Below are 24,068 nucleotides of genomic sequence, written 5' to 3'. Positions count from 1 at the left end.
CAGTCAGCAACCTTGCCAGTTAGGGTAAGCTTTTGCAGGGGGCACCTCTAAGGTGACCCCTAGGTACATTTAGGTATAAATCCAATACTGGTACACGTTTGGATTTATCATTCTGAGTTGTTTGAAACCAAACAACCCAGGATGTAGAGTAGCCATCATGTAACCGGGAAACTCGTGTTTGACCTGTGTCCAGTACATGCATTTAAAATGGCTGCTCTGTTCACTAACTAGGTCCTAGGTTTGGCAAGGACACAGTGCGGACATATTGCTCATGTAGTTATGCTCTCATATATAGTATGGTACAACCTGCCTTAGGGCTGGAAGGCCTGCCAAAGGGGTGACTTACCCATAATATATGCAGTGTAGGGTGGACTGGGCACAGAGAGGGTGTGCCATGTTGAGTTTGTCTTTTTAGGTTTGCTTCAGTACACGTAGCCTGCAATGGCAGTGCTGGGTGCAGGGCCCTTGATGGTGGCACAATCAGTGCTGCTGCCCTCACGGTCTACTCTTAATATCACTTGCCCTGGGTACTGGGGTACTCAATCAATCAATCAATCACTGCATTTGTAAAGCGCACTACATACGCGCGAGGGTCTCAAGGCGCTGGGGAGGGGGGGGTGCTACTGGTCAAAGAGCCAGGTCTTGAGGAGCCTTCTGAAGGCCAGCAGGTCCTGGGTCTGTCGTAGGATGGTGGGGAGAGTGTTCCAGGTCTTGGCGGCGAGGTAGGAGAAGGATCTGCCACCGGCGGTGGTTTTTCGGATGCGGGGGACTGTGGCGAGGGCGAGGTTGGCTGAGCGGAGGCTTCGGGTGGGGGTGTGGAAGCTGAGTCGGTTGTTTAGGTAGGTGGGTCCGGTGTTGTGCAGTGCTTTGTGTGCGTGGATCAGGAGCTTTAAGGTGATCCTTTTGTTGACGGGGAGCCAGTGCAGGCCTCTCAGGTGGAGTGTGATGTGGCTGCGGCGGGGGACATCGAGGATGAGTCGGGCCGAGGCGTTCTGGATGCGTTGGAGTAGTCTCAGGAGCTTGTTTGTAATTCCTGAGTAGAGGGCATTCCCGTAGTCGAGTCTGTTGGTGATGAGGGCCTGGGTAACGGTTTTTCTCGTGTCGAGGGGGATCCATTTGAAGATCCTGCGGAGCATACGGAGGGTGTTGAAGCAGGACGCGGAGACGGCGTTGACTCGCCTGGTCATGGAGAGAGTGGAGTTTACTAGGGACTTATAGTGATATTTAAGAGTGTATCCAATTGTGCCAAGCATCACAAAAGGTTTAGAGAAAGATCTCTGGCCCACGTAACCTGTTTAGCAGGGGCCCTGGGCACTACCATGTTCTAGAACACATCAACATCAGACAAAAAGTGGGGCCAAACCATGAAAAAACAGGCCTCCTCTCACACTTGCAACAGTGAAAACCTAATTTGGCAGTATTTCACTGTTAGGACATTTAAAACACATCAGTACATGTCCCACCTTTAACATACACTGCACCCTGCCCATGGGGCTACCTAGGGCCTGCTTTAGGGGTGTGTTAAAAGCACAAAAAGGGAAGGTTTGGGCCAAATTTGCAGTTTGAAACTGAACACACAGACACTGCAGTGGCAGGTCTGAGCCATGTTTACAGGGCTACTCATGTGGGTGTAGGAAAGTACAATCTTGCCTGGCATGTTACCCCCATTTTTCACTGTATATATGTTGTGTTAGTTGTATGTGTCACTGGCACCCTGGTATCCCAGGGCCCCAGTGCTCATAAGTGTGCCTGAATGTGTTACCTGTGTAGTGACTAACTGTCTCACTGAGGCTCTGCTAATCAGAACCTCAGTGGTTATGCTCTCTCATTTCTTTCAAATTGTCACTAACAGGCTAGTGACCAATTTTACCAATTTACATTGGCTTACTGGAACACCCTTATAATTCCCTAGTATATGGTACTGAGGTACCCAGGGTATTGGGGTTCCAGGAGACCCCTATGGGCTGCAGCATTTATTTTGCCACCCATAGGGAGGTCTGACAATTCTTACACAGGCCTGCCACTGCAGCCTGAGTGAAATAACGTCCACGTTATTTCACAGCCATTTTACACTGCACTTTAGTAACTTATAAGTCACCTATATGTCTAACCTTTACCTGGTAAAGGTTAGGTGCAAAGTTACTTAGTATGAGGGCACCCTGGTACTAGCCAAGGTGCCCCCACATTGTTCAGGGCCAATTCCCCGGACTTTGTGAGTGCGGGGACACCATTACACGCGTGCACTACATATAGGTCACTACCTATAGGTAGCTTCACAATGGTAACTCCGAATATGGCCATGTAACATGTCTATGATCATGGAATTGCCCCCTCTATACCATCCTGGCATAGTTGGCACAATCCCATGATCCCAGTGGTCTGTAGCACAGACCCTGGTACTGCCAAACTGCTGCTGCCAACCCCTCAGACAGGCATCTGCCCTCCTGGGGTCCAGCCAGGCCTGGCCCAGTATGGCAGAACAAAGGACTTCCTCTGAGAGAGGGTGTTACACCCTCTCCCTTTGGAAAATGGTGTGAAGGCAGGGGAGGAGTAGCCTCCCCCAGCCTCTGGAAATGCTTTCTTGGGCACAGATGTGCCCAATTCTGCATAAGCCAGTCTACACCGGTTCAGGGGACCCCTTAGCCCTGTTCTGGCGCGAAACTGGACAAAGGAAAGGGGAGTGACCACTCCCTTGACCTGCACCTCCCCTGGGAGTTGTCCAGAGCTCCTCCAGTGTGCTCCAGACCTCTGCCATCTTGGAAACAGAGGTGCTGCTGGCACACTGGACTGCTCTGAGTGGCCAGTGCCACCAGGTGACGTCAGAGACTCCTTCTGATAGGCTCCTTCAGGTGTTGCTAGCCTATCCTCTCTCCTAGGTAGCCAAACCCTCTTTTCTGGCTATTTAGGGTCTCTGTCTCTGGGGAAACTTTAGATAACGAATGCAAGAGCTCATCAGAGTTCCTCTGCATCTCTCTCTTCACCTTCTGCCAAGGAATCGACTGCTGACCGCGCTGGAAGCCTGCAAAACTGCAAAATAGTAGCAAAGACGACTACTGCAACTCTGTAACGCTGATCCTGCCGCCTTCTCGACTGTTTTCCTGGTGGTGCATGCTGTGGGGTTAGTCTGCCTCCTCTCTGCACTAGAAGCTCTGAAGAAATCTCCCGTGGGTCGACGGAATCTTCCCCCTGCAACCGCAGGCACCAAAAAGCTGCATTGCCGGTCCATTGGGTCTCCTCTCAGCACGACAAGCGAGGTCCCTCGAATCCAGCAACTCTGTCCAAGTGACTCCCACAGTCCAGTGACTCATCAGTCCAAGTTTGGTGGAGGTAAGTCCTTGCCTCCCCACGCCAGACTGCATTGCTGGGAACCGCGACTTTTGCAGCTACTCCAGCCTCTGTGCACTTCCGGCGGAAATCCTTTGTGCACCTTCCAGCCTGGGTCCACAGCACTCTAACCTGCATTGCACGACCTCCTAAGTTGTTCTCCGGCGACGTGGGACTACTTTGTGCGACTTCGGGTGAGCACCATTTCACGCATCCTTGTAGTGCCTGTTTCTGGCACTTCTCCGGGTGCTACCTGCTGCTGAGAGCTCCTTGTCTTGCTCGACATCCCCTCTGTCTTCTGAGGCAATTTGCAACATCCTGGTCCCTCCTGGACCACAGCAGCATCCAAAAACGCTTACAACACGATTTGCAGCTAGCAAGGCTTGTTGGCGGTCTTTCGGCGGGAAAACACTTTTGCACGACTCTTCACGGCGTGAGGGATCCGTCCTCCAAAGGGGAAGTCTCTAGCCCTTGTCGTTCCTGCAGAAACCTAAGCTTCTTCTCTCCAATAGAAGCTTCTTTGCACCCACAGCTGGCATTTCCTGGGCATCTGCCCATCTCCGACTTGCTTGTGACTTTTGGACTTGGTCCCCTTGTTCCACAGGTACCCTCGACTGGAAATCCATCGTTGTTGCATTGCTGGTTTGTGTCTTTCCTGCAGAATTCCCCTATCACGACTTCTATGTCCTTTGGGGAACTTTAGTGCACTTTGCACTCACTTTTCAGGGTCTTGGGGTGGGCTATTTTTCTAACCCTTACTATTTTCTAATAGTCCCAGCGACCCTCTACAAGGTCACATAGGTTTGGGGTCCATTCGTGGTTCGCATTCCACTTTTGGAGTATATGGTTTGTGTTGCCCCTATCCCAATGTATCCCCTTTGCATCCTATTGTAACTATACATTGTTTGCACTGTTTTCTAAGACTATACTGCATATTTCTGGTATTGTGTATATATATCTTGTGTATATTTCCTATCCTCTCACTGAGGGTACACTCTGAGATACTTTGGCATATTGTCATAAAAATAAAGTACCTTTATTTTTAGTATTACTGTGTATTGTGTTTTCTTATGATATTGTGCATATGACACTAAGTGGTACTGTAGGAGCTTCACTCGTCTCCTAGTTTAGCCTAAGCTGCTCTGCTAAGCTACCATTATCTATCAGCCTAAGCTGCTAGACACCCTATACACTAATAAGGGATAACTGGCTCAGGTGCAAGGTGCAAGTACCCCTTGGTACTCACTACAAGCCAGTCCAGCCTCCTACAGTGGGTGTGTAGGAAAGTACCATCTTGCCTGGCATGTTACCCCCATTTTTCACTGTATATATGTTGTTTTAGTCCATGTGTCACTGGGACCCTGCCAGGCAGGGCCCCAATGCTCATAATTATGCGCCCTGTATGTGTTCCCTGTGTGATGCCTAACTGTCTTAAGTACCTCTGGTACCCACTACAAGCCAGGCCAGCCTCCTACAGGGTGGCCCAACCAGTGGTAAAGGCCCACTAGCAGCATTTGATTTACAGGCCCTGGGCACCCTTAGCACACTTTGCTAGGGACTTACTAGTAAATCAAATATGCCAATCAGGGAAAAGCAAATTACATATACATTTTAGACAGGGAGCACTTGCACTTTAGCACTGGTCAGTAGTGGTAAAGTGCCCAGAGTACCACAGACAGCAAAAACATGGGAATCAAAGGAAAAAAAGACAGGGGAGACCCTGCCAAGGATGCCAGATCTAACACTCATAAAATAATTTCCCTAGCCTAAATGAATACAAAGCCTATATAAAGTAAATAGACACTGTTGGAAAATGGCCTCTCTGAAGGGTCACCCCACTGTTTCTGCCTTCCTACTCTGCTTTTTCTGGCCTCATTTTTCCCGGCTTTAGGACTCTGGTCACTTTGCCACTGCTAACCAGTGCTAAAGTGCATGTGCTCCCTCCCCTGAAAACATTGTAACATTGGCTCATACCCATGTGGCATATTTAATTTACTTATAAGTCAGTGGTAAAGTGCACTACATGTGCCCAGGGCCTGTAAATTAAATTGTACTAGTGGGCCTGGAGCACTGATTTTGCCACCCACACAAGTAGCCCCTTAAACAATATCTCAGGTCTGTCATTGCAAGGCCTGTGTGTGCAATTTCACTGTCACTTCGGCTTGGCATTTAAAATTTGTTGCCAAGCCTTAAACTCCCCTTTTGCTACAAATAAGTCACCCCTAATGTAGGCCCTAGGTAACCCATAAGGCAGGGTGATATGTAGGGAAAAGGCAGAACATGTACTTATGTGTTATATATGTCCTGGAAGTGAAAAACTTCTAAGTTCATTTGCCACTGCTGTGAGTCCCGCGGCTTTCATAGGCTAGCATGAGGTCTGCCCTCATATACTTTTTGAGAGGTAGATTTGATTTTAAAAAATGCACTAAAATAATTAAATATGGTTACAATTAAAATACAGAGCTATAACAAAAAAGAATAAAACTCAAATAAATAATTAAAAACAACAGTATGTACAGGAACAGTTAAAAAAACATGAAGGACTTGAAAAAAACAATAATCTTCCCTTTTCTAGCCTGATGTCACGATAGTGAAACATCACTTACGCTGAACTCCTGGACACACATGGTTCAGACTGATATTTGAATGAGCTACTGTAGGAGGCTGGCCTGGCTTGTAGTGGGTACCAGAGGTACTTACACCTTGTGCCAGGTCCAGTTATCCCTTATTAGTGTAGAAGAGGTGTTTCTAGCAGCTTAGGCTGATAGAAGGTAGCTATGGCAAAGCAGCTTAGGCTGAACTAGGAGACATGGAAATCTACTATACCACTGGTGTCAAATGCACAATATCACAAGAAAACACAAAGGCCCTCATTCTGACCCTGGCAGTCTTTGACCGCCAGGGCCGCGGGCAACGGAAGCACCGCCAACAGGCTGGCAGTGCTTCATTACCCATTCCGACCGCAGCTGGAAAGCCGCGGTCGGAAAACCGGGTCCGGCGGTTTCCCGCCGGATTAGCCCCTGCTGGGAGAATCCGACCCCCTTCCCGCCAGCCTGTTTCTGGCAGTTTTCACTGCCAGAAACAGGATGGCGGGAACGGGTGTCCTGGGGCCCCTGGGGGCCCCTGCACTGCCCATGCCACTGGTATGGGCAGTGCAGGGGCCCCCTAACAGGGCCCCAGTATGCTTTTCACTGTCTGCTTAGCAGACAGTGAAAAGCGCGACGGGTGCAACTGCACCAGTCGCACACCTGCAACACCGCCGGCTCCATTCGGAGCCGGCTTCAGTGTTGCAGGCCCTTTCCCGCTGGGCCGGTGGGCGTTCCCTTGGCGGGCGCCCGCCGGCCCAGCGGGAAAGTCAGAATGGCCCCCGCGGTCTTTTGACCGCGGAGCGGCCAACTGGCGGTTCCCGCTTGGAGGACGGCAAACACCGCCCGCCAAAATCGGAATGACCCCCAAAATGCCAAAAGTATCTCAGTGAGTACCCTCAGTATGAGGATAAGATATATACACAAGATAAATGCACACAAACCAAAATTATGCAGGTAATAGCAAGAAAAGTAATACAAGCAGTGTAAAGTTACAGTAGATTGCAATAGGAGCACATAGGTATAGGGGCAACACAAGCCATATACTCCAAAAGTGGAATGCGAACTACGAGTGGACCCCAAACCTATGTGAGCTTGTAGGGGGTCGCTGGGACTGTAAGAAAATAGTGAGGGTTAGAAAAATAGCCCACCCAAAGACCCTGAAAGGTAGGTGCAAAGTGCACCTACAACCCCCAGAGAGCACAGAAGTCGTGATAGGGGGATTCTGCAGGAAGAACAAACACCAGCAATGCAACAACAGTGGATTTCCGGACCTGAGTACCTGTAAGACAAGGGGACCAAGTCCAATACTCGCGACAGTGCAGGAGCCCAGGAAATGCCAGCTGATGGTGCAAGGAAGCTGCCACCGGTTGGAAGAAGCTTGGAGTTCTGCAAGAAAGAAGAGGACTAGGAACTTCCCCTTTGGAGGATGGATGTCCCACATCGTGAAGAAGCTGGCAGAGGTGTTGCCACACAGAAAGACCACAAACAAGCCTTGCTAGCTGCAAGGGTCAAGGTTAGGGTTTTTGGATGCTGCTGTGGCCCAGGAGGAACCAGGATGTCACCACTTGGATGAGGTGACAGAGGAGGCGCCCAGCAACTTAGGGAGCCCTCACAGAAGCAGGCAGCACCCGTAGAAGTACCTGAACAGGCACTTAGAAGAAAAGTGAACCAGAGTCCACCCGAAGTCACAAAAGGGAGTCCCATGACGCCGGAGGACAACTCAGGGGTTGTGCATGGCAGGAAGGAGTGTAGGGGACCCAGGCTTGGCTGTGCATGAAGAAAATCCTGGAAGAGTGCACAGGAGCCGGAGCAGCCGCAAATCACGTGTTACCCAGCAATGCAGTCTAGCGTGGGGAGGCAAGGACTTACCTCCACCAAACTTGGACTCAAGAGTCACTGGACTGTGGGAGTCACTAGGACAGAGTTGCTGAGTTCCAGGGACAAAGCTTGTTGTGCTGAGAGGGGACCCAGAGGACCGGTGATGCAGTCTTTTGTTGCCTGCGGTTGCAGGGGGAAGATTCCGTCGACCCACGGGAGATTTCTTCAGAGCTCCTGGTGCAGAGAGGAGGCAGGCTACCCCCAGAGCATGCACCACCTGGAAACAGTCGAGAAAGCCGGCAGGATGAAGCGATACAAGGTTGCTGGTAGTCGTCTTGCTACTTTGTTGCAGTTTTGCAGGCGTCCTGAGCAGTCAGCGGTCGATCCTTTGGCAGAAGGTGAAGAGGGAGATGCAGAGGAACTCTGATGAGCTCTTGCATTCATTATTTGGTGAGATCCCCAAAGCAGAGACCCTAAATAGCCAGAAAAGGAGGTTTGGCTACCTAGGAAGGGGAATTGGCTACCAAGAGAGGAAAGAACCTATCAGACGGAGCCTCTGAAGTCACCGGCTGGCACTGGCCACTGAGAGCAGTCCGGTGTACCACATACACCTCTGTTTCCAAGTTAGTAGAGGTCTGGGACACACTGGAGGAGCTCTGGGCACCTCCCCTGGGAGGTGCAGGTCAGGGGAGTGGTCACTCCCCTTTCCGTTGTCCAGTTTCCTCGCCAGAGCAGGGCTGGGGGATCCCTAAACCAGTGCAGACTGGCTTATGCAGAGATGGGCACCATCTGTGCCCATCAAAGCATTTCCAGAGGCTGGGGGAGGCTACTCCTCCCCAGGCTTCACACCTATTTCCAAATAGAGAGGGTGTTACACCCTCTCTCAGAAGAAATCCTTTGTTCTGCCTTCCTTGGCCAGGGATGCCTGGATCCCAGGAGGGCAGAAGCCTGTCTGAGGGGTTGGCAGCAGCAGCAGCTGCAGGGGATACCCCAGAAAGGCAGTTTGGCTGTACCAGGGTTCTGTGCTAGAGACCCGGGAGATCATGGAATTGTCCCCCCAATGCCAGAATGGCATTGAGGGGACAATTCCATGATCATAGACATGTTACATGGCCATGTTCGGAGTTACCATTGTGACGCTCTACATAGGTAGTGACCTATGTATAGTGCACACGTGTAATGGTGTACCCGCACTCACAAAGTCCGGGGAATTTGCCCTGAACGATGTGGGGGCACCTTGGCTAGTGCCAAGGTGCCCACACACTAAGTAACTTTGCACCCAACCTTCACCAGGTGAAGGTTAGACATATAGGTGACTTATAAGTTACTTAAGTGCAGTGGTAAATGGCTGTGAAATAACGTGGACGTTATTTCACCCAGGCTGCACTGGCAGGCCTGTGTAAGAATTGTCAGAGCTCCCTATGGGTGGCAAAAGAAAGGCTGCAGCCCATAGGGATCTCCTGGAACCCCAATACCCTGTGTACCTCAGTACCATATACTAGGGAATTATATGGGTGTACCAGTATGCCAATGTGAATTGGTAAATTTAGTCACTAGCCTGTTAGTGACAAATCTGGAAAGCAGAGAGAGCATAACCACTGAGGTTCTGGTTAGCAGAGCCTCAGTGACACAGTTAGGCATCACACAGGGATCACATACAGGGCACATACTTATGAGCACTGGGGCCCTGCCTGGCAGGGTCCTAGTGGCACATAGACCAAAACAACATATATGCAGTGATATATGGGGATAACATGCCAGGCAAGATGGTACTTTCCTACACAACCCCCCCAAATAAAGGACAATAAGACTAGCCATGACCTGATGAGTCTTCATTGTCTAAGTGGAAATATCTGGAGAGTCCATATACATTGGAGTGGGTACTCCAAGGTCTATGTTCCACTGTATAGTCCATTCCCTATAGAGATATGGACCACCTCAACAATTTAGGATTTTCACCTTTCATTTGTTTTGGCCAAAGTAGAGGTTTGTGGTCTGTCTGAACAATGAAGTGAGTGCCAAACAGGTATGGCCTCAACTATTTCAGTGCCCAGACCACAGCAAAGGCCTCCCTCTCTATGGCAGACCAACGCTTTTCTCTAGGGCTCAACCTTCTGCTGATAAAACCAACTGGTTGATCCTGGCTCTCAGAATTCAGTTGTGATAAGACTGCCCCTACCCCTAATTCAGATGAATCAGTTTGAACAATGCATTTCTAGGATTTACGTGGGCTTTTTAGGACAGGTGCAGTGCACATGGCCTGTTTGAGCTCCTCAAAAGCTTTCTGACAGCTAGCTGTCCATAATACCTTTTTAGGTATCTTTTTACTAGTGAGATCATTAAGAGGGGCTGCTATGGAGCCATAGTTTTTAACTAATCTCCTGTAATACCCAGTGAGGCCTAGGAAGGCTCCCACCTCGGTTTGAGTTGTAGGGGGAACCCAATCCATGATTGTCTTGAATTTCCCCTGAAATGGTGAAATCTGTTATCCACCTACCAGGTGTCCCAGATAAACATCCTTTCCCTGCCCTATCTGACACTTTGAGGCCTTGATAGTGAGGCCTGTCTTTTCCAGGGCCTCTAAAACTTTCCAAAGGTGGACCAGGTGCTCATTCCAGATGGAGCTAAAGACAGCAATATCTTCTAGATATGTTGTACTAAAAGCCTCCAACCCTTGCAGGACTGTGTTCACCAACCTCTGAAAAGTGGCAGGTGCAATCTTCAAACCAAAGGGCATACTGTAAATTGGTAGTGCCCTCCTATAGTTGAAAATGCAGTTTTAGGTTTAGCATCCTCAGCCAATTTGATCTGCCAATACCCTGTAGTCAAATCAAAGGTGCTTAGATACTTGGCAGATGCCAATGTATCTATGAGCTCATCTGCCCTGGGTATAGGGTGAGCATCAGTTTTTGTTACCTGATTGAGACCTCTGTAGTCTACACAAAACCTCATCTCCCTTTTTCCATCTTTTGAGTGAGGCTTTGATACAAGCACCACAGGACTCACCCATGGGCTTTCAGAAGGTTCAACCACTCCTAGATCAAGCATTTTCTGAACCTCTTGTTTTATGCAGTCCCTGACATGGTCAGGCTCCCTATAGATTTTACTTTTGACAGGCAAGCTGTCTCCAGTATCAATTGTGTGTTCACACCAAGATGCGGTGCCTGGCACAGTTGAAAAGAGTTCAGAAAACTGTCCAAGGAGATTTTTCCAGTTGTCTTTCTGTTCTGCAGTCAGACAATCTGCCAAAACTACTCCATCCACTAAAGCATCCTCTTCAGTGGAGGAGAAGAGATCAGGGAGAGGATCACTCTCTTCTTCTTGTCCTTCACCTGTTGCCATGCGCAGGGTGAGATCAGCCCTGTCATAGTAGGGTTTTAGGCGGTTGACATGAATCACCCTAAGGGGACTCCTGGCAGTGCCCAGATCTACCAGATAGGTAACCTCGCCCTTTTTTCAACAATTAGATGGGGTCCACTCCATTTGTCCTGGAGTGCTCTTGGGGCCGCAGGCTCCAATACCCACACCTTCTGCCCTGGTTGGAACTGAATAAGAACAGCCTTCTGGTCATGCCATTGCTTCTGGAGCTCTTGGCTGGCCTGAAGGTTTTTACTGGCCTTTTTCATGTACTCGGCCATTCTGGATCTTAGGCCAAGTACATAGTCCACTATGTCCTGTTTGGGAGCATTTAAAGGTTGTTCCCAGCACTCCTTCACAAGTGTTAGTGGACCTCTTACAGGGTGTCCAAAGAGGAGTTCAAAGGGGCTGAAGGCCACTACTTTCTGGGGTACCTCCCTTTAAGCAAAAAGGAGGCAAGGTAACAGGACATCCCATCTCCTCCTAAGTTTTTCAGGGAGTCCCATTATCATACCTTTGAGAGTTTTATTAAACCTCTCTACCAGTCCATTAGTCTGTGGATGATAAGGTGTGGTGAATTTGTATGTTACACCGCATTCCTTCCACATAACTTTCAAGTATGCAGTCATAAAGTTGCTACCCCTGTCTGATACAACCTCTTTTGGGAAACCCACCATGGAAACGATTCCCAGGAGGGCCTTTGCCACTGCAAGAGCTGTAGTGGTCCTTAGAGAAATTGCTTCAGGATATCTGGTGGCATGGTCCACAATCACCACAATAAACCCATTGCCTGAAGCTGTAGGAAGGTCAAGGGGGCCAACTATGTCAACCCCTACCCTTTCAAAGGGGACCCCAACCACAGGTAGTGGATATGGGGAGCCTTTGGTGTGCCACCAGTCTTGCCACTGGCTTGGCAGGTCACACAAGACTTGCAAACATCTTTAGTGTCCTCTGACATCCTAGGCCAGTAAAACAGGGGGGCAAGCCTTTCCCATGGTTTGATCTGGCCAAAATGCCCAGCCAAAGGAATGTCATGTGCCAGAGTTAGGAGGAACTCTCTGTACTGCAGGGGAATGACCAATCTCCTGGCTGCTTCAGGTTTTGGGTCCCTTGCCTCTGTGTACAAGAGGTTGTCCTCCCAGTAAACTCTATGTGAATCACTGACATCCCCATTTTGCTGCTTGACAGCTTGCTGTCTGAGACCCTCTAATGTGGGACAGGTTTTCTGTGCCACACTCAGCTCTTCCCTGGCAGGCCCCCCTCCACCCAAAAGCTCAGCAGTGTCTGCTGCCAGCTCATCTGGTGAAGGTTCTGCACAGGGAGGAAATTCTTCTTCCTCAAAAGGAGAATCATCTGTAGAGGTAGGGATAGTGGGTAGGGATTTACCCTTGCTACCCCTAGCTTTAGGGTGCACTTGGTCCATTGTTCCAGGATCCAAGTTACCCTGTCCTTTTTGCTTTTTGGCCTGAGCCCTTGTCAAAGCAAAAATATGCCCAGGAATGCCCAGCATTGCTGCATGAGCCTCCAACTCCACTTCTGCCCAAGCTGATCTCTCTAAATCGTTCCCTAGTAGACAGTCTACAGGTAAATTTGAGGCTACCACAACTTTCTTTAGACCAGTAACCCCCCCCCCAGTTGAGATTTACAACAGCCATGGGGTGGCTAAGGGTGTTGTTATGAGCGTCTGTCACTTGGTACTGGTGACCAAGTAGGTGTTGTTCAGGGTGGACCAGTTTCTCTATTACCATGGTAACACTGGCACCTGTGTCCCTGTAGGCCTGAACCTCAACACTATTTATTAGGGGAAGTTGCTTGTACTTATCCATATTAAGGGGACAAGCAGCCAAGGTGGCCAAATCAATGGCACCTTCAGAGACTAACACAGCCTCTGTGGTCTCCCTAACAAGACCAACCCCAAATAAATGACCAAAAGTGAGCCCAGCTACTCCCTTGTATTGGCTATTAGTAGGTTTGCTCCCACCACCACTACTATTACTAGGGGCACTAGAATTTGCAGTAGGGGTTGTGGTAGTGGGAGGTTTGGTGTTTTTCTTTGGACAACTGGCATCAGTTGTCCTATGGCCTTTGACTTTACACAAATAACACCAAGGCTTTTTAACTTGATTATTGGAAGAGGATTTGGACCCACCACCCCCACCAGAGGATTTTTGTGGGCCTGATGAAGACTCAGTTTTACTTTTGTCCCCACCCTTGTCAAAAGACTTACCATCCTTCTTCTTGCCATCCTTGTCACCCCAGTATGAACTTTTCTGTTCACTCTTGTTCTGACCCATTTGTCTGCCTTCTTTCCCAATTCTTGGGGAGAGGTCAGATCTGAGTCCACTGGATATTGGTATAACAAGTCAGACACACAGTTATTCAGAATATGCTCTCTCAGAATAAGATTATACAGGCTTTCATAGTCAGAAACTCTACTGCCATGTAACCACCCCTCCAAGGCCTTCACTGAACAGTCAACAAAGTTTATCCAGTCTTGTGAGGACTCTTTTCTGGTGTCTCTGATCTTAATCCTGTATTGTTCAGTGGTTAAGCCAAATCCATCCAAGAGTGCATCCTTCAAAACTGTAAAATTGTTAGCATCACTTTCTCTAAAAGTAAGGAGCCTATCCCTACCCTTTCCATTGAAAGATAGCCACAATATAGCAGCCCACTGCCTTTGAGGGACCCCCTGTACCATACAGGCCCTCTCAAGTGCAGCAAACCACTTGTTGATGTCATCCCCCTCCTTGTAAGGGGGGGCTATCTTGTGCAGATTCCTAAAATCATGCTCTCTAACAGGATTACTATCAGGAATACTGCTGCTGCCACCATGGGGTCCAACCCCCAATCTCTGTCTCTCCTTCTCCAGGTCTAGGGATTCCCTGTCTAAGGCCAGCTGTTGCTTTTTAAGCTTCAGTCTGGTCTCTTCCACTCTCAACTTTTTGAGTTCCCTTTCTAACATGTTGTCTTCAGGGTGGGTGGGTTGGGAATGCTTGGACACAGAAGATAAATTGGAAACAACAGAGGGAGATCTGTCCCTAACTGACTGGACTCTAATAACCTGGCCTCCAGGAATAAAGACACCCCTGTGGGGAGGGTTCTGTTCCAAATCTGCCCCTTAGCAGACCACCTAGTAATGCTGGTAGTAATGGAGGTCCCCATCATAGTAGTATGATGGGAACCTCCATTACTACCAGCATTACTAGGTGGTCTGCTAAGGAGCAGATTTGGAACAGAACCCTCCCCACCTGCCTCAAGGAGATCCCCTGAGTCAGAATGGGAGCCATCTAATAACTTCTCATTTGAAGTGCCTGCTTGGGACTCATCATTCACAATAAGCATGTTATATAGAAACTCTTTTGTGGGATTCTTTCCTATCACTAAACCTCTATCTAAGCAGAGACTCCTTAGGCTCTTGTAATTCAAATTGTCATAGGTAGTATTGACCATTTTAAGAGCAGACTCTACATCATACATGATAGAAGAAGGTTTAGAGACAGTGAGAAGAAAGAAAAAGTTTCAGAACTTTTTAAAGAACAGAGAAAAAAACTTTTTCTAACTTTTAGAAACTTTTAGAAGTTTAGAGAACTTTTTCAGAACTTTGTAAAAAGTTTGAGAGAAGAAAAGCAAAACGTTTTGGTTAGGTGTACATACACTGAACTTGTTTTGTATATTATTCTCTTATGAAAAGTACACAATGACAAAGTGGTAAGTAGTTACAAGTACTTATCCCAAAGCTGCACAACCAATGTAGGAGGCTGGCCTGGCTTGTAGTGGGTACCAGAGGTACTTACACCTTGTGCCAGGTCCAGTTATCCCTTATAAGTGTAGAAGAGGTGTTTCTACCAGCTTAGGCTGATAGAGGGTAGCTGTGGCAAAGCAGCTTAGGCTGAACTAGGAGACATGTAAAGCTCCTACTATACCACTGGTGTATTATGCACAATATCACAAGAAAACACAATACACAGAAGTACTAAAAATAAAGGTACTTTATTTTTATGACAGTATGCCAAAAGTATCTCAGTGAGTACCCTCAGTATGAGGATAAGATATATACACAAGATGTATGTACACAAACCAAAATTATGCAGGTAATAGCAAGAAAAGTAATGCAAGCAGTGTAAAGTTACAGTAGATTGCAATAGGAGCACATAGGTATAGGGGCAACACAAACCATATACTCCATAAGTGGAATGCGAACCACGAATGGACCCCAAACCTATGTGAGATTGTAGAGGGTCGCTGGGACTGTAAGAAAACAGTGAGGGTTAAAGAAATAGCCCACCCCAAGACCCTGAAAGGTAGGTGTAAAGTGCACCTACTACCCCCAGAGAGCACAGAAGTCGTGATTGGGGAATTCTGCAGGAAGAACAAACACCAGCAATGCCACAACAGTGGATTTCCGGACCTGAGTACCTATAAGACAAGGGGACCAAGTCCAATAGTCGCGACAGTGTCGAGAATGGGCAGGAGCCCAGGAAATGCCAGCTGAGGATGCAAGGAAGCTGCCACCCGTTGGAGGAAGCTTGGAGTTCTGCAAGAAAGAAGAGGACTAGGAACTTCCCCTTTGAAGGATGGATGTCCCACGCCGTGAAGAAGCTTGCAGAGGAGTTCCCATGCAGAAAGACTGCAAACAAGAATTGCTAGCTGCAAGGGACGCAGTTAGGGTTTTTGGATGCTGCTGTGGCCCAGGAGGGACTAGGATGTCGCCACTTGAATGAGGAGACAGAGGGTGTGCCCAGCAACTTAGGGAGCCCTCATAGAAGCAGGCAGCACCCGCAGAAGTACCTGAACAGGCACTAAGAAGAAAAGTGAACCAGAGTCCACCCTAAGTCACCAAAGGGAGTCTCACAATGCCGGAGGACAACTCAGAAAGTTGTGCACTGCAGGAAGGAGTGTCGGGACCCAGGCTTGGCTGTGCACGAAGGAAATCCTGGAAGAGTGCACAGGAGCCGGAGCAGCTGCAAATCATGCGGTACCCAGCAATGCAGTCTAGTGTGGGGAGGCAACGACTTACCTCCACCAAATTTGGACTGAAGAGTCACTGGACTGTGGGAGTCACTTGGACAGAGTTGCTGAGTTCCAGGGACCATGCTCGTCGTGCTGAGAGGGGACCCAGAGGAACAGTGATGCAGTCTTTTGTTGCCTGCGGTTGCAGTGGGGAGATTCCGTCAACCCACAGGAGATTTCTTCAGAGTTCCTGGTGCAGAGAGGAGACAGGCTACCCCCAGAGCATGCACCACCTGGAAACAGTTGAGAAAGCTGGCAGGATGAAGCAATACAAGGTTGCTAGTAGTAGTCTTGTTACTTTGTTGCGGTTTTGCAGGTGTCCTGACCAATCAGGGGTTGATCCTTTAGTAGAAGGTGAAGAGGGAGATGCAGAGGAACTCTGATGAGCTCCTGCATTTGTTATCTGGTGCGATCCCCAAAGCAGAGACCCTAAATAGCCAGAAAAGGAGATTGGGCTACCAAGGAAGGAGGATTGGCTACCAAGAGAGGTAAGAGCCTATCAGAAGGAGCCTCTGATGTCACCTGCTGGCACTGGCCACTCAGAGCAGTCCGATGTGCCACAGACACCTCTGTTTCCAAGATGGCAGAGGTCTGGGACACACTGGAGGAGCTCTTGGCACCTCCCCTGGGAGGTGCAGGTCAGGGGAGTGGTCACTCCCCATTCCTTTGTCCAGTTTCACGCCAGAGCAGGGCTGGGGGATCCATAAACCGGTGTAGACTGGCTTATGCAGAGATGGGCACCATCTGTGCCCATCAAAGCATTTTCAGAGGCTGGGGGAGACTACTCCTTCCCAGCCTTCACACCTATATCCAAAGGGAGAGGGTGTTACACCCTCTCTCAGAGGAAATCCTTTGTTCTGCCTTCCTGGGATGCATGGACCCCAGGAGGGCAGAAACCTGTCTGAGGGGTTGGCAGCAGCAGCAGCTGCAGTGGAGACCCTGGAAAGGCAGTTTGGCAGTACCCGGGTGTAGGAGGCTGGACTGGCTTGTAGTGAGTACCAAGTGGTACTTACACCTTGCACCAGGCCCAGGTATCCCTTATTAGTGTATAGGGGTGTCTAGCAGCTTAGGCTGGTAGAAAAAGTAGCTTAGCAGAGCAGCTTAGGCTGAACTAGGAGACGAGTGAAGCTCCTACAGTACCACTAGTGTCATATGCACAATATCATAAGAAAACACAATATACAGATATACTAAAAATAAAGGTACTTAATTTTTATGACAACATACCAAAGTATCTCAGTGCGTACCCTCAGTATGAGGATAGCAAATATACACAAGATATATGTACACAACACCAAAAATATGCAGTATAGGAATAGAAAACAGTGCAAACAATGTATAGTTACAATAGGATGCAATGGGACACATAGGGATAGGGGCAACACAAACCATATACTCCAAAAGTGGAATGCGAACCACGAATAGACCCCAAACCTATGTGACCTTGTAGGGGGTCGCTGGGGCTGTAAAAAAACAGTGAGGGTTAGAAAAATAGCCCACCCCAAGACCCTGAAAAGTGAGTGCAAAGTGCACTAAAGTTCCCCAAAGAGCACAGAAGTTGTGATAGGGGAATTCTGCAGGAAAGACCAAAACCAGCAATGCAACAACGATGGATTTCCAGACGAGGGTACCTGTGGAACACGGGGACCAAGTCCAAAAGTCACGATCAAGTCGAGAGTGGGCAGATGCCCAGGAAATGCCAGCTGTGGGTGCAAAGAAGCTGCTACTTGACAGTAGAAACTGAGGTTTCTGCAAGAACGACAAGGGCTAGAAACTTCCCCTTTGGAGGACAGATGTCTGACGTCGTGAAGAGTTGTGCAGAAGTGTTTTCCTGCGGAAAGACAGTAAACAAGCCTTGCTAGATGCAAAGCTTGCAGTTAGGGTTTTTGGATGCTGCTGTGGCCCAGGAGGGACCAGGATGTCACCAATTGCGTCAGGGGAAAGAGGGGGCACCCAGCAAGACAAGGAGCCTTCTCAGAAGCAAGCAGAAACCACAGAAGTGCCAGAACAGGCACTGCAAAGTGGAGTGAAACGGTGCTCACCCGAAGTTGCACAAGAGAGTCCCACGCCGCCGGAGGACAACTCAGGAGGTTTGTGCAATGCAGGTTAGAGTGCCGTGGACCCAGGCTTGGCTGTGCACAAAGGAAATCTTTGTTGAGTGCACAGGAGCCGGAGTAGCTGCAAAACACTCGGTTCCCAGCAATGAAGTCTGGCGTAGGGAGGCAAGGACTTTCCTCCACCAAACTTGGACTGAAGAGTCACTGGACTGTGGGAGTCACTTTGACAGAGTTGCTGAGTTCAAGGGACCTCGCTCGTCGTGCTGAGAGGAGTCCTAGAGGACCAGTGATGCAGTTCTTTGGTGCCTGCGGTTGCAGGGGGACGATTCCGTCGACCCACTGGAGATTTCTTTGGAGCTTCTAGTGCAGAGAGGAGGCAGACTACCCCCACAGCATGCACCACCAGGAAAACAGTCGAGAAGGCGGCTGGATCAGCGTTACAGTGTCACAGTAGTCGTCGTTGCTACTTTGTTGCAGTTTTGCAGGCTTCCAGCGCGGTCAGCAGTCGATTCCTTGGCAGAAGGTGAAGAGAGAGATGCAGAGGAACTCGGATGAGCTCTTGCATTCGTTATCTAAGGAATTCCCCAAAGCAGAGACCCTAAATAGCCAGAAAAGAGGGTTTGGCTACTTAGGAGAGAGGATAGGCTAGCAACACCTGAAGGAGCCTATCAGAAGGAGTCTCTGACGTCACCTGCTGGCCCTGGCCACTCAGAGCAGTCCAGTGTGCCAGCAGCACCTCTGTTTCCAAGATGGCAGAGGTCTGGAGCACACTGGAGGAGCTCTGGGCACCTCCCAGGGGAGGTGCAGGTCAGGTGAGTGGTCACTCCCCTTTCCTTTGTCCAGTTTCGCGCCAGAGCAGGGCTGAGGGGTCCCTGAACCGGTGTAGACTGGCTTATGCAGAAATGGGCACCATCTGTGCCCATGAAAGCATTTCCAGAGGCTGGGGGAGGCTACTCCTCCCCAGGCTTCACACCTATTTCCAAATAGAGAGGGTGTTACACCCTCTCTCAGAAGAAATCCTTTGTTCTGCCTTCCTTGGCCAGGGATGCCTGGATCCCAGGAGGGCAAAAACCTGTCTGAGGGGTTGGCAGCAGCAGCAGCTGCAGTGAAACCCCTGAAAAGGCAGTTTGGCAGTGCTCGGGTCTGTGCTAGAGACCCGTGGGATCATGGGATTGTGCCAACAATGCCAGGATGGCATTGAGGGGGCAAATCCATGATCATAGACATGTTACATGGCCATATTCGGAGTTACCATTGTGAAGCTACACATAGGTAGTGACCTACATGCAGTGCACGCATGTAATGGTGTCCCCGCACTCACAAAGTCCGGGGAATTGGCCCTGAACAATGTGGGGGCACCTTGGCTAGTGCCAGTGTGCCCACACACTAAGTAACTTAGCACCCAACCTTTACCAGGTAAAGGTTAGATATATAGGTGACTTATAAGTTCCTTAAGTGCAGTGTAAGGAATTACGCCTTGAGAGCCGCACGGGTGAGTAGCGCGCTTTATAAATGTTAATGATTTGATTTGATTTGATTTGTAAAATGGCTGTGAAATAACGTGGACGTTATTTCACTCAGGCTGCTGTGGCAGGCCTGTGTAAGAATTGTCAGAGCTCCCTATGGGTGGCAAAAGAAATGCTGCAGCCCATAGGGATCTCCTGGAACCCCAATACCCTGGGTACCTCAGTACCATATACTAGGGAATTATAAGGGTGTTCCAGTATGCCAATGTAAATTGGTGAAATTGGTCACTAGCCTGTTAGTGACAATTTGGAAAGAAATGAGAGAGCATAACCACTGAGGTTCTGATTAGCAGAGCCTCAGTGAGACAGTTAGTCATAACACAGGTAACACATACAGAGCACACTTATGAGCACTGGGGCCCTGGCTGGCAGGGTCCCAGTGACACATACAACTAAAACAACATATATACAGTGAAATATGGGGGTAACATGCCAGGCAAGATGGTACTTTCCTACAGCTACTGAGTTGACAACAGCAATAATGGAGGACTGACCTATTGCGATATCCCAACTTCTGTTTGGTGAGCTCTACCTAAACTTGTTAATTTTTACACTTTTAAACTTTCCTTTGCTTCTTCACCCTGCTATGTAGTGGCCTCAAGATGTCATGTTGACAATTTAAAAAGCCTCTACATTGATACATTTATCAAGGTAGTTGTGACTTCAGGTGTCTCTTATGATGCTGCAAGGTCCATCTCTGTGTAGTAGAACACTGCTGTTACTACTAAACATACAAAGCCATCAGCACCTCCTACCTGTGGATACCTGTAGATCCCCACAAGTTGAGCCATCGGTAAGGTCGTTGCTGAAGAGAAGTCTCCGATGATCCCGCACAGTGTGTCCTTCTTCTGACAGCTGTAGTTTGGAACGGATTTTGTTTTACCTGAGAATATGCTCATAGTACCATGAAGCGCCTTCATCTCACTGGCACAAGAATCATAAATCTGGTAACCCAGGGTGAGGTTTGGTAAGAGTTCAGGGTCTCTGTTGATCTCCTCTATGGCAAAGATAAGAGCCATGGCGTGTCGAAGAAAGCGGAGTGCAGGGCTGAAAGTGACACAGTGAGAAACTTGGAATCACTAGATGAAGGCACCTGTGTGACAAATACATTCATCTCTCTGTCATTCCCATGAGCTTCTTTAGTGGTTATGGATAGGATTGTGACAATGAACATCATTTCAACCACACCACAGTAGACTGAACCATGCGGTAGCAGACTGACCAATATCACAGCAGATTGGACAACACCACAGCAGACCCATGCAATGGCAGATTGGACTACACCACAGCAGGGTGGAAAATACCACAGAAGACTGGACCAAACCACTTGAAACTGAACCATGCCATGGCAGAGTGAACCACAGCAGACTGAATAATATCACACCAGAGTGAACCACTGTAGGAGGCTGGCCTGGCTTGTAGTGGGTACCAAGGGGTACTTACACTCTGTAGCAGGTCCAGTTATCCCTTATTGGTGTAGAAGAGGTGTCTAGCAGCTTAGGCTGGTAGAAGGTAGCTATAGTAGAGCAGCTTAGGCTGAACTAGGAGACATGTAAAGCTCCTACTATACCACTGGTGTCATATGCACAATATCATAAGAAAACACAATACACAGATATACTAAAAATAAAGGTACTTTATTTTTATGACAATATGCCACAAGTATCTCAATGAGTACCCTCAGTATGAGGATAACAAATATACACAAGATACATGTACACAATACCAAAAATATGCAGTAATAGCAAAAGGAAGTAATGCAAGCAATGTAAAGTTACAGTAGATTGCAATAGGAGCACATAGGGATAGGGGCAACACAAACCATATACTCCAAAAGTGGAATGCGAACCACGAATGGACCCCAAACCTATGTGAGCTTGTAGAGGGTCGCTGGGACTGTAAGAAAACAGTGAGGGTTAGAAAAATAGCCCACCCCAAGACCCTGAAAAGTAGGTGTAAAGTGCACCTATAACACCCAGAGAGCACAGAAGTCGTGATTGGGGGTTTCTGCAAGGAAGACCAACACCAGCAAAGCAACAACAATGGATTTCCGGAACTGAGTATCTTTGAAACAAGGGGACCAAGTCCAAGAGTCGCGACAATGTAGAGAGTGGGCAGATGCCCAGGAAATGCCAGCTGTGGGTGCAAAGAAGCTGCCACCGGATGGTAGAAGCTGTGGATTCTCCAAGAACGAAGAGGGCTAGAAACTTCCCCTTTGGAGAATGGATGTCCCACGTCGTGAAGAAGCTTGCAGAAGTGTTCCCATGCAGAAAGACCGCAAACAAGCTTTGCTAGCTGCAAGGGTCGCGGTTAGGGTTTATGAATGCTGTTGTGGCCCAGGAGGGACCAGGATGTCGCCACTTGGATGAGGAGACAGAGGGAGTGCCCAGCAAGTCAGGGAGCCCTCACAGAAGCAGGCAGCACCTGCAGAAGTACCGGAACAGGCACTTGGAAGAGGAGTGAACCGGAGTCCACCCTGAGTCAGAAAAGGGAGTCCCACGACGCCGGAGGACAACTCAGAAGGTTGTGCACTGCAGGTTAGAGTGTTGGGGACCCAGGCTTGGCTGTTGTAGGAAAGTACCATCTTGCCTGGCATGTTACCCCCATATTTCACTGTATATATGTTGTTTTAGTTGTATGTGTCACTGGGACCCTGCAGCCAGGGCCCCAGTGCTCATAAGTGTGCCCTGTCTGTGTTACCTGTGTTATGACTAACTGTCTCACTGAGGCTCTGCTAATCAGAACCTCAGTGGTTATGCTCTCTCATTTCTTTCCAAATTGTCACTAACAGGCTAGTGACCATTTTACCAATTTACATTGGCATACTGGAACACCCTTATAATTCCCTAGTATATGGTACTGAGGTACCAAGGGTATTGGGGTTCCAGGAGATCCCTTTGGGCTGCAGCATTTCTTTTGCCACCCATAGGGAGCTCTGACAATTCTTACACAGGCCTGCCACTGCAGCCTGAGTGAAATAACGTCCATGTTATTTCACAGCCATTTACCACTGCACTTAAGTAACTCATAAGTCACCTATATGTCTAACCTTTACTTGGTAAATGTTGGGTGCTAAGTTACTTAGTGTGTGGGCACCCTGGCACTCGCCAAGGTGCCCCCACATTGTTCAGGGCAAAGTTCCCGGACTTTGTGAGTGCGGGGACACCATTACACGCGTGCACTACACATAGGTCACTACCTATGTGTAGCTTCACAATGGTAACTCCGAACATGGCCATGTAACATGTCTAAGATCATGGAATTGCCCCGCCAATGCCATCCTGGTATTGGGGAGACAATCCCATGATTCCCCGGGTCTCTAGCACAGACCCGGGTACTGCCAAACTGCCTTTTCTGGGGTTTCACTGCAGCTGCTGCTGCTGCCAACCCCTCAGACAGGTTTCTGCCCTCCTGGGGTCCAGCCAGGCTTGGCCCAGGAAGGCAGAACAAAGGACTTCCTCAGAGAAGTCCTTTGGAAAAAGGTGTTAAGGCAGGGGAGGAGTAGCCTCCCCCAGCCTCTGGAAATGCTTTCATGGGCACAGATGGTGCCCATTTCTGCATAAGCCAGACTACACCGGTTCAGGGATCCCCCAGCCCTGCTCTGGCGCGAAACTGGACAAGGAAAAGGGGAGTGACCTCTCCCCTGACGTGCATCTCCCCTGGGAGGTGCCCAGAGCTCCTCCAGTGTGCTCCAGACCTCTGCCATCTTGGAAACAGAGGTGCTGCTGGCACACTGGACTGCTCTGAGTGGCCAGGGCCAGCAGGTGACGTCAGAGACTCCTTCTGATAGGCTCTTACCTGTGTTGCTAGTCTATCCTCTCACCTAGGTAGCCAAACCTCCTTTTCTGGCTATTTAGGGTCTCTACTTTGGGGAATTCTTTAGATAACGAATGCAAGAGCTCATCAGAGTTCCTCTGCATCTCTCTCTTCACCTTCTGCCAAGGAATCGACTGCTGACCGCGCTGGAAGCCTGCAAAACTGCAACAAAGTAGCAAAGACGACTACTGTGACCTTGTAACTCTGATCCTGCCGCCTTCTCAACTGTTTTCCTGGTGGTGTATGCTGTGGGGGCAGTCTGCCTCCTCTCTGCACTAGAAGCTCTGAAGAAATCTCCGTGGGTCGACGGAATCTTCCCCCTGCTACCGCAGGCACCAAAGAACTGCATCACCGGTCCCCTGGGTCGCCTCTCAGCACGACGAGCGAGGTCCCTTGAATCCAGCAACTCTGTCCAAGTGACTCCCACAGTCCAGTGACTCTTCAGTCCAAGTTTGGTGGAGGTAAGTCCTTGCCTCCCCACGCCAGACTGCATTGCTGGGAACCGTGACTTTTGCAGCTACTCCGGCCTCTGTGCAGTTCCGGCAGAAATCCTTTGTGCACAGCCAAGCCTT

The 24,068-nt window shown here is 49.1% G+C and overlaps 1 protein-coding gene across 1 annotated transcript in view; it reads right to left on the bottom strand.

Annotated features, from left to right (window-relative positions):
* Nucleotides 1-20,699, bottom strand: part of LOC138279314 (vomeronasal type-2 receptor 26-like) — a 134,584-nt gene extending 113,885 nt beyond the window's left edge. Inside the window, exon 1 of the mRNA XM_069219395.1 lies at nucleotides 20,436-20,699. Coding sequence (XP_069075496.1) covers nucleotides 20,436-20,699 — 264 coding nt within the window. The remainder of the gene's footprint in view (nucleotides 1-20,435) is intronic.
* Nucleotides 20,700-24,068: the final 3,369 nt, after the last annotated feature.

This window comes from Pleurodeles waltl, chromosome 2_2 (assembly GCF_031143425.1).
Source record: "Pleurodeles waltl isolate 20211129_DDA chromosome 2_2, aPleWal1.hap1.20221129, whole genome shotgun sequence".
Lineage (NCBI taxonomy): Eukaryota > Metazoa > Chordata > Amphibia > Caudata > Salamandridae > Pleurodeles > Pleurodeles waltl.
Note: the sequence above shows the minus strand (reverse complement) of the source record. Positions and strands in the feature narration are given on the sequence as shown.